Raw genomic sequence first — 11,305 nt, 5'->3', positions numbered from 1 at the left:
TTGAGAAGGAACCATTATTCAAAATTCATTGTGATCTTTGGGGTCCAGCCCCTATTGAATCTTCTCAACACATGAAGTACTATGTATTGTTTGTGGATGATAATACTAGATACACCTGGTTGTATCCAATAAAAAAGAAGTCCGAGTTTTTTGAGATTTTCTGTAAGTTTCAGAAAATGGTTGAGAAACAGTTTTCAAGATCAATTAAAATCTTTCAAAGTGATGGAGGTGGTGAGTTCATCAACAATGAATTCATTAAACACTTGGAAAACTATGGAATTATAAGACAATTGTCATGTCCAAATACTCCTGAACAGAATGGAATCTCTGAAAGAAAACATAGGCATATAGTAGAAACTGGTCTCACTCTGCTCTTTCATGCAAAACTACCTATGTTCTTGTGGGTGGAAGCTTTTCTCACTGCTGTATTCTTGATAAACAGACTACCATCCTCGGCTCTGAAGAATGAGATACCTTTTGTTAAACTTCATGGCGCATCTCCAGATTACAATAGTTTGAAAGTTTTTGGATGCAGATGTTTTCCACACCTCAAGGGACAATCAAAGTTTGCACCTAAAACTTACCCATGTGTGTTTGTTGGCTATAGCAGTTTACACAAAGGCTATAGGTGCTACCAACCATCCACAAAAAAGGTTTTTATATCAAGACATGTGATCTTTGATGAGCATTTGCTTCCTTATGTGCAACCTGCACAATCCTCTCTGAACACCTCTACTCACCTAGCTACTTTTCTTGAGTTTTTCTCCACTGTGCAGGATAACTCTCCAAAAAATGGTGGTTCAACTTCAGGGGAAGTGTTGTCAAAACCTCCCAACATTGATGGTGCAGATTTATATCATGTTGAGCCTGATGACGTGCTACCAGATAGTACCCATGATCCAGAAAACATCTCTGATGGTGAAAGTGATAATTGTGTTGATGATCCAGAAAATGCATCAAAAAGTCAGGATGCAACTGAAGTGCTGGAACATAACCACATCCTAGTGCCTACTGCACAAGGTGTAAACCTGGAAGGTGACCTATCAGGCTGGTTTAATGAAGAGATAAACCAAAATCCGGAATCTACAAGCAGGACTGCTGAACCACAAACCTCTAGCACTACAGAAGGACATCATATGATGACTAGATTGAAGGCAAAAAATGTTTCAGCCCCTCACACAGCTTTAGTAGGTATTGTTGAGCCAACAACTGCGGATCAAGCACTAAAGGTTCCACAGTGGTATGCAGCTATGAAAGAAGAGATTGATGCCTTACATGAAAATCAAACATGGACCTTGGTACCTAGAACAACAAAAATGAATGTGGTTGGATCAAGATGGGTATTCAAGACCAAGTTAAAATCAGATGGTTCTATAGACAGGCATAAAGCTAGGTTGGTTGCCAAAGGATACTCTCAGCTTGAAGGAATAGATTTTGAAGAAACTTTTAGTCCTGTAGTTAAGGCTACCACTATAAGGGTAGTGCTATCTGTTGCTGTTAGTCTAAAATGGCCTATTAGACAACTTGATGTTAAAAATGCCTTTCTACATGGGCATCTACATGAAGAAGTCTATATGGCACAACCTCCAGGTTTTGTTGATCCTCAGTATCCAAGGCATGTTTGTTCTCTGAAGAAAGCACTATATGGCCTCAAGCAGGCACCTAGAGCCTGGTTTGAAAGGTTCAGCATGTTCCTTCTACACCTTGGGTTCAAATGTAGTAGAGCAGACTCATCCTTATTTGTACTTCATTGCAAAAGTGGTACTATCCTGCTTCTTTTGTATGTAGATGATATACTGATTGCAGGAAGCTCCCCTGTTCATATTCAAGAAATAATTGCTGCACTTGGGAAGGAGTTTGCAATGAAGGATCTTGGTCCTCTTCAATTCTTTCTTGGGATTGAGGTTACATACTTTGATGGAGGTATTCATCTAAATCAAAGTAAATACGCCACTGAACTCCTCAAGAAAACTGATATGGCCATGGCTAGAGCAGTAAACACACCACTTGCACAAAAGCATGGCCTACAGGAAGCTCAAGGAAGTTCTGTAGATGCCTCAATTTATAGAAGTATTGTGGGTAGTCTGCAGTATCTCACACTAACTAGGCCTGATATAACTCATGCAGTAAATCTCACAAGTCAGTTCATGCAGAATCCAAACAGTGAGCACTTTCACGCTGTAAAGAGGATTCTTAGATATGTGAGAGGGACAGTTCAACTTGGACTTAGGTTAATTGCAAAGTCACCTCTAAGGCTGTGTGGATACTCTGATGCAGATTGGGGAGGCTGTTCTACAACAAGACGATCAACTACAGGTTATACAATATACTTAGGAGCTAACTGCATTTCATGGGCATCAAAGAAACAACATACAGTTTCCAGGTCAAGTGCTGAAGCTGAATATAGAGCACTAGCCTCCACTGCAGCCGAGATTACATGGATCACCTATATACTCAAAGATATTGGTGTCACACTTGCCACAGCTCCAATACTATTTTGTGATAATCTTAGTGCACTTTACATGACTGTGAATCCAGTATTGCATGCTAGGACTAAACATGTGGAGATGGACTATCACTTTGTTAGAGAAAAGGTAGCAAGGGGACAACTCATAACACATTTTGTTCGATCACAAGATCAGCTAGCTGACATACACACCAAGGCACTTACAAAGCAACAATTTGCAGCCTTTCGAAGCAAGCTAGGAGTGGTTAATCCACCTCTCACTAGCTTGAGGGGAAGTGTTGGAGACTAGCGTAAAAAAGCATAATTGTGTTAGAATTGTGTTAGGATTAGGAGTATGTATTGCATTAGGAGTGTAAGTGTTATTATGTATTACTAATAAGAGTTAACTTACAAAGTAGTATTCAAGTAGAACTCTTCTATATTGTAACCTGCCAACAGCCTATATAATGAGGTATTGTGCAGTAGTTTTAAATACGAAATATATCAATAATATTAAGCTCTTCTTTTTCTTTCTGTACTGTGTTTTCTACATTGGGGCCGGTAGTCGATTTCGCAAGTCGAGTTGGATTTTGGTAGGGAGTCAGATCTCGGGTCTAGGTCGGGAGTCGGGTCCTGACCTTGACTCGGTACCCAACTCCTGCCTCGAGATGTGGGAACATGATTTGACTTCGATCCTAGACTTGACTATAGATTTGGGACCCAGATCTTGACCCTGACCCAAGACCCTATTCCCGATCCTAGATTTGATTGAGAGTCGAACCTTGAACCTGACCCTAACACCAATCCTTGAGCATAACTCGCAACCTCAATCCATTTCAGGATCCAACTTCCAACCCAAACTCGGGACCCGACGACGATCCAAGTTGGGGCTGGGGTCCGGAGATGTGTCCCAAGTTGAGGTCAGGTCTCAGATAGGGTGGTGAGGTTAAAAGAGAGTTTTGAAAATGTTTTCATTACTTCGTAGAAAGTCCATTTTCCTAAACTTTGAGAAAAATAAGTCCATTTGAAAAATGGTTTTCAAAACATTTAAACCAATCAAATATGATAAAAATTTTAAATTATTTTTCTTCGTATCCATCCGTTTCAAATTTATTCGTTTTACCTTCCTTTTTAGTCCGTTTCAAAAAAAGTATGTGTCTTTCCTTTTTGACAATTCTTAAATATCAACTTTCCACGTGACATATTTAAGACAAGAAATTAAAAGGCATTTTGATAGGTACTATATATTTTTCAAAAATCTTCTTTTACTTTTTTGAACTTACTGAACTTACTGTGGGAACCTCCAGTAAAGGAGACCTGTCTAGTCAAATAGGCTTCTAATAAGAAATTTGCTCATTCATTACTTATTATGCAATGACTTTCTTTTTCGTAGCGTCAACGTTACCTTTATATCTCCCTCATCTAATCGATATTCCCCAAGAGAAAGGGATCATTTCAAAGCAAAATCAAACAAATAAATTGAAACATCTTTGTTCAAATAAATGATTCATTACATTACAATATGAAACTTAGTTAACTTCTATTTTGCAATCACAAATACACAATCACAAATAGTCTCATTCTTTAGCTTTCTTTGAAGACCTCATTACATAACCACCAACACCAAGAACCACCAATGCAGCCACAGCCATGTTCATCACTTGCCTTGACACCTTCAACTTTGCAAATAAATCACTAGAAGTACGCGTCGTGGCATCATCTTTCATCGATTCGTTTCGTTTAACAACTTGTGTTTGTTCATTGGATTTTGGACTAGTGTTGTTTGGTTTCTCAGCAATGTCTTGTTTACTTAATTCATCTAATTCTGTTTTCTTGTTATCTTGTTTTGGTTCAATATTAGTTGAGGTTGGCAAGTCATTTTCATTTTTTTGTGATGAAATTATGAGTTTTGGATGTTTAACATAAAGTATGCCATTTACTAGCCTTGCATTTATTTTACTTTTGTCACAATTTTTTGAAACAGGAATGTCCTTTTGAAAGCTTAAAAATTTATTTACTGGCCTTTGTCCATTTATCTTTAGAATTCCTGTTTTTTTGCATAATTGAATCTTCACTTCTTCTTTCTTGAAACCTGTTGAATTTTCAATGTTAGGTGTTTTCAAAAGCGAAAAGCACAATAATAGGTCAGAAGGCAAAGCGAAATTAAAGTGTGAACTTTAGTGAAGAAAAAATAGAAATGTAATAGCTATATATAAATACGGATACAACATAAAAGCTTTGATTAAGTTATCAATTTTGTGATTTAGAGCTGATATACTATTCAGATCCGATCCAACTAAAAAAATGGGTGGGTCATTTTGTAAAGCCATGGATGTGACATATTTAGAATTACAAAACTACTTTTATTTTTTTTTAATTTAGTAAATAAATTAAATACGAGTTTGTTAATGAAAAGGAAAAATATATTGTATTCGTTAGATGGCGAGAGTATATATATACCACTTTTTAAGAAAGTGATATATCATCTTTAAATTTGTAAAATTGAAAGGTATATTTACCCTTTTTTTAAAATAAAAATAAAATAGAAATTAGAGACTTGATAAATTTCATAGCAAGAAGGAGGCAATTATACATGAAAGCCAATGAAAGAAAAAAAAAATAGAAATGTAAAGCAAGAAAATGTAACCATTTATAAAATTACTTCTTTCAATTTTTTTTGAAAAAACGACTTCTACTCGTATGTACTTATTTGTTTCCTAATAGTTTGGCCAAAACATTCCAACTCTAAAAATTAAGTATTATTTTTTTTAAAAAAACTAATTTTTTTTTAGACTTTTATAAAGCTTGATCAAACATGTTAGAGTCTTTTTGGATGATGCCACAGCCCTAAATATTTTGGCCAACTAGCTTATAAAAAATGGTTATGTATATTATACTAAATATACATATATGATACATATAATATAACCTATATCTATCTATATACTAACAATAATCAATATATAATGTATATATTTTGATCATATCGATAAATAAATTTGACCGAACTGTACATATTCATGATAACTATCTTGGCAAAAAATATGAGAAGAGTTGCACCTGGAAGATTAAGGAGAAGGGTATCATAGTCTTTTCCATGAACCAATTCTGATGTTGGCATAAAATCTTCATATATTCTTGAGTAGCTACAACAACTACAACTATCTTTATTTCCATTTTCCATGTTTTTTTCTTAATTTCTCTTTTGCAAATTTTGTAATATTTTTTCCTTCTAAAGATAGGATTTTGTAGGTTATGTTTAGGTTATATATGCACATATCTTTCTTGAGATTCTACTTTCTTTGTTTACTTTCAAATTAAATATTCCTTACACATAGTTACATGCCATTCTTTATTTATAAACCTTTGCCAAGTATTGTTTGCTTCAACAAAAAAAGAAAAAAAACTAAGAAGAATTCCTAAATAGGAAACAAAGTTGGGAAAATTATGCGCAATGGCAAACATTTAGAGTATATTAGATAATATAGCTATAGTTTTGATTATTTTTAATCTGTCACTAGAGTTTCGTGAAATTTTGCTATTTGGTTTCCTAATTGGATAAATTCAGTATAATTCGGTCCTTGATTGTATAAATCCAGAATTTGTATATGCTTACCCTAACTATTTATATACGACTTATGAAGAATTCATAATAAATTACCCTGTTTGTATATTGACAAATGAAATATACAAACAAAGTTCTTAAAAATTACTAAATGTATAAATACAGAATTTGTATATATTTATCCTATTTGTACATTTGCAAACGAAATATACAAACCACAACCTCAATTTGTAAATACTTGCCATGTTTGTGTATCTGCAAGCGAAATATACAAACCGCAGCCTCCATAGCAAACGAAACTATAACTATAGAGCGGAATTAACGAAACTATTGTTATAGAGCCTTATTATGTCTATTATCTATGCTATTTCTGAAATCTTCTCAATAAAGTTTGGGGCTCAAGTTTTAGGAATTCCCATTTTGAGGAATTTAATTATGGTTTGATATATATATACACAATAGTAACAACAATATATATCTAGTGTAATTCCATAAAGTAATATTCGAATAGAGTGTATGCAGACTTTGTCACTATCTTAGAGATATAAATACTGGTTTGAGAAGTTTCTATAATGCATCAAAAGGGAATATGCACAAATTATAAGGAGTGTTTTTATGATATTGACCATTAATGAATTTCTATATTTCTTGATCCTTCTTTATGAATTTTTCAAAAGTTATATTTAAACATTTGTTTTCTGCATGGGAAATTGAGAGTTATTTGTAGGAATATATTCTATATTTAGCATGAGAGAGAAGTTGGAATAATAATCTTCCATGTGAAGTGCATGTGATCTCCTTTCTACATCATTTTCTATTTTATTTATTTATTTCATAAAGTATATATTGATGCTTTATTCATCTTCTTTAATAAAATACCATAATAAAGTGGTTAAATTAACAAGGGATTGGAGTAGAGGAAAGTGGATGCCTTGGAGAAGTGAATCTAGCATTTTTAATTTATGTGTTTTTAAATAATCCCTAATTTTTTTTAACAAAAAGGCTTCATATGTGGCCAACAAATACTTCTGGTATATTTAGTAAAATTTTCAATATAAATATAAGATTTTGCGTAAAAGTTATTAACTTTGTTTTCGAGAATCTGCTCTAAATAGATCCATCCATGAGTCTAAGGTTTTGTGGTCAATTACAAATACAACATATTAGCTACGGATTTAATTGAATTAGGGTATATATATTTCGATACGAAATGTGTGTGTAAATTAGTAAAATTTTAATATTAGGACATTATACTATAAATTCATGGAGAGAGGTAATTAGGTAGAATTGTGGTGCAACTTCAGATTCGAGATATGACTTAATATATGAGGGTATGGAGGATGCATATTAATTAGGGTAGAATGTTTGTATGTAGTGGAGCGTCGTCTTTCTTTTTGATGGGTTAGGCTTGTTGATATTTGTCGATGTACTAACCATATCAATTGTAATTTTTGCTTTTGATATGTATCACCTTATCTTGTTTATTGTGTTTCGGATATGACATTTTTTTTGTTATTATTCCTTTCTTATAGGCTTTGCATCACTTCCCTTAATAGTTGCTATGTTTTCTTCATTGCTATTTTTTTCTTCGTACTTGATTTTGCTGCACTTAAGCATAGTTGAAAACAACTTTTTTCCTCTACAAGATAATAATAAGATCCGCATACACTTTATTATCTTCAAATACCCTATAAATTTCACTATGTTAGTATTATATATTTCAAACACAGAGATAATTTTACTGATTGGCATCTAATAATTGTTCATTAATCAAATGAGGAGTACTTATAATTGTCTCAATTAAGTAACTGTTGGGGCATGATTAGGCCAAATAAGGGAGGGTAATAGTACTTCATTTATTTTAACTTGGTAAATTTAAATTTTACATTTTTAAAGAAATAATAACTAATATGAATATTTATTATAATATATATATATATTAATTAATATTTAGTATTAAATTATTGAAAAATAATTTAAAAAATAAATAATTAATATTAAAATAAAATATGTAAATTTTTTTTAAAATCTTTTTTTAAGTTATGTTTTGTTGGGTTTTGGTGGACAAGAATATAAAAACAGTTATAGGGATTCACTACAGTGATTGATTTAATTTTTCTTGTTATTGTGATTTAATTTAACTTTGTGGGTCATTTTTGTGGATTTTGTCAGCCCCACATGCGTTTTGTTAATATTTGGCGTTAATGAGTGCACACTATATTCATTTATAAAGTACAAACAAAATAAAATATAGGCAAAACTTAAATTCCCTCCGTCCCATTTTATATGAGGTAGTTTGACTCGACATGGAGTTTAAGAAAGAAAGGAAGACTTTTAAAACTTGTGATCCAAAATGAATGATAGAAATTTATGTGGCTGTAAATCATTTCATTAAGGGCAAAATAGACATTTTATAGTTAAATCGTTACTTAATAAAGAAATGTGCATTCTTTTTGGGACTGACAAAAAATGAAAGTAAGTCACATAAATTGAGACAGAGGGAGTATTTATTTTGTAGAAATAAAATTATTATTTTTGATAAATTTTTCGTCTAAATAAAACATGTCAAATAGTTTGAGTGCTTAGTATATATTGTGTGATAGTTTTGGAGGTAATGAGAACACCCTAGTTAAGATATGAATTTCACGAAAGTGTGATACAGTAAAATTTCATTTAATTAATATTTGATAAATTAGTAATTTCTCTAAGATAATATTTTTCTCTGGTCATCATGACTTGGGTCAATGGAAAAAATCATCAATTGCAATAAGATAATATATTTTCAGAAGACCCCTATATAAATATATGGTCTCATTGATTATAAATTAACAATTATTTAAAAGTACAAATATATCTAAGACAATTTAGTGAAATATGATTATATTCTGTTTTGTTTTTTAGTAAAATTTAAATCTAGTTGAATTTCATCTCTAACTATTCTTAATGCATCCAAAAATTTCGATGCGATCTTTTCGAACTGCACCATAAAATTCAGTTGATCATTTGAGTGAGTTTGATATTGTACCGTGACTAACTTTTAAATGAAAAATTTTCATTAAGCAACAACTGCAAATCTTTTCGAGTGCATGTGAAATAATCTCTTTTGTATTCACATAGTGCTTTACGTATATTTGGTATGCGTTGATTTTATGACACCTTTTGAATGAAAAGTCATTTTTGGATATAGTTTCAAGAAATTTCCTATGCTGTTTATATAGTTTATTTTCTTACCATCGTACATTGAATGTTATTAGTAAATATATAATGACTACTATTTAACTATTAAGAAACAATGAACATTATGTATAATAAATTTATTTTTACAATGTTACATTGAATTATTTAACAAAAATAAAATAATTACAATGCATCATACACGTATATTGTACTTTATGTATAACACATTTTTTTAATATGAATTCAACAAATATGATACATAATTTAGTAAGATACAATGGTTTTGCTGTGCTTATTGTACTTTATATATAATAAATTTATTTTTATGTGAATTCTATAAATATGATACATAAATTGGTAAAATACAATGATTTTGATATAATTAAAATTAACCTTCATTGAATCTCAAAACACTCTTTAAATTAGTAAATATTAATTTATAGATTAAATAATACATCTACAAAATAAATGCTTCATCTGTCCCAGTTTATATGACTTACTTTTCCTTTTAGTCCGACCGAAAAAGAATGACACATTTCTATATTAGTAACAATTTAACTTTAAAATGCTATTGTTTACCCTTAATGAAACGATTTTTCAGTTACACAAATATCTATGGGAAAATGGTTTGAAAAATACTCAAACTTTGGCCGAAATTGCTGTTACGATACCAAACTTTATGGAGGACCTTTTATCCCCCTACATTATTTAATAGTGTATTTTAATGGTATATATGTGCCCACGTGGACACATTACTATTTATAATGATGCAATATTTATGATGTCCACGTGGACACATATTGTAACACCCCGCTATTCGAAAGAACTAGAAAGAATATAATTAGAAAGAAACCATTTTTGGAAATAATCAAATTTGGACAGATCGACAAAATTAAGCTAAGTATGAGTTTTGGGTCAACTTCAAATGAAAATAACTCCTAGATCAGGATGAGTTAGGTGTGCTACAAGATACTGTAGGAAAGGTCTTTGAATTATCTTTTCCCAAACGCCGCCGAGTTTGCATGATTTTGAGTTCGTATGAGGGAGATATGCCCATTTGAAGTTGGGTTGTCTAAGATAAGGAAAGTCAAAACCGGATTTTAGAAGGGTACTTTGGTCTTTTCACTACCCTATTAATTAAATTCATTTTTGGTAATTAAGTTGGGTCCAAACTGAATTGGTTCAGTTTACGCTTCATAAAATTAAGCTAGGGTTTTGAGAGAAGAGAAAAGAAGAGGAGAAAAGAGGAGAAGAAGCAAGAATTCGTCGATTTCTTGAGGAATTGATGAGGATTTTGCCAAGGATTCAATCCTACAAGGTATGTGAGTTCACATAGCATTGGGTTCGTTGACCCACGCGCCAAACATATTTATTTCAGTATGATTTTCGTCCTAAAATGATTGAGACTTTGATGTTCTTAAGTTGTATTCTTGAATTGCTTTCGTTCTTGAATTTGAGATGAGATTGAGGAGTTCTTAAGAGTTTAAGGTCGATTGTTAGAGTTGTTTTGAGTTAGATTATTGTGTACATGTGCTGGGTATCTGAATCTAAAGAGGAATTGAGAAAAAAAATCGAATTTAGGCGAATTGGGGTTAGAAAACGAAGAAGGAACAGGTCAGGCAAATTTGGGTACCAGGTCCGCCTCGCGAACCTATTCCTCAGGATTGACAAAATTTTCTTTGCGTCGCGGAGTGGTCACGGACCGTTCTGCCTCAAAATTTATTTCGCGACCAAATATTTAAATGCATCTCCGCATCGCGAACTTGCTTCCAGGCAGTGATTTCTTAATCGTTTCTCATGTTTAACTATCTAAAAACACTCCTAAACATCATGAGATCTTTCCTATCACAAATCAAAATCCTTGAATCCATAAATTCAAATTCAAGGAAAGTTAAGAGTCAAGTCAAGAGAAGTTCATAGAGTCTTCCACAAGTCTTTTACAAATGTTTTAACTTTGTTTTAAGACCTGAGTTTTGAGTTGAGTAAAGAGTAAAGATTGAAGTTCATTTCTTCAAAAGAGTATATTGGGACTATGTATTCCCAAAGAGTAAAATGTTTTCACATTTAAACAAGAAAGGAAACTGAGATTTTCAAAAAAGCCTTTGAGTTAGTTTTCA

At 32.1% G+C, this 11,305-nt stretch overlaps 1 protein-coding gene across 2 annotated transcripts in view; it reads right to left on the bottom strand.

The window, feature by feature from the left end:
• LOC102590395 (inactive protein RESTRICTED TEV MOVEMENT 2-like) overlaps window positions 1-5,668 on the bottom strand; it is an 8,397-nt gene extending 2,729 nt beyond the window's left edge. The window contains exons 1-2 of one of the 2 annotated variants that reach the window (XM_015303965.1): window positions 5,507-5,668; window positions 3,982-4,538 (exon numbers count right to left, since the gene is read on the bottom strand). In XM_015303965.1, coding sequence (XP_015159451.1) covers window positions 4,024-4,538; window positions 5,507-5,630 — 639 coding nt within the window. In that variant the 5' untranslated portion in view covers window positions 5,631-5,668 and the 3' untranslated portion in view covers window positions 3,982-4,023. Of the gene's footprint in view, window positions 1-3,981; window positions 4,539-5,506 lie in introns of those variants that run through there. The other variant, XM_015303964.1, reaches the window with a different exon arrangement.
• Between the last annotated feature and the right edge of the window lie 5,637 nt (window positions 5,669-11,305).

This window comes from Solanum tuberosum, unplaced genomic scaffold (genome assembly GCF_000226075.1).
Source record: "Solanum tuberosum cultivar DM 1-3 516 R44 unplaced genomic scaffold, SolTub_3.0 scf00499, whole genome shotgun sequence".
In the NCBI taxonomy this organism is placed as follows: Eukaryota; Viridiplantae; Streptophyta; class Magnoliopsida; order Solanales; family Solanaceae; genus Solanum; species Solanum tuberosum.
The sequence above is the reverse complement of the archived record's forward strand: the minus strand, read 5'-3'. Positions and strand labels throughout refer to the sequence as shown.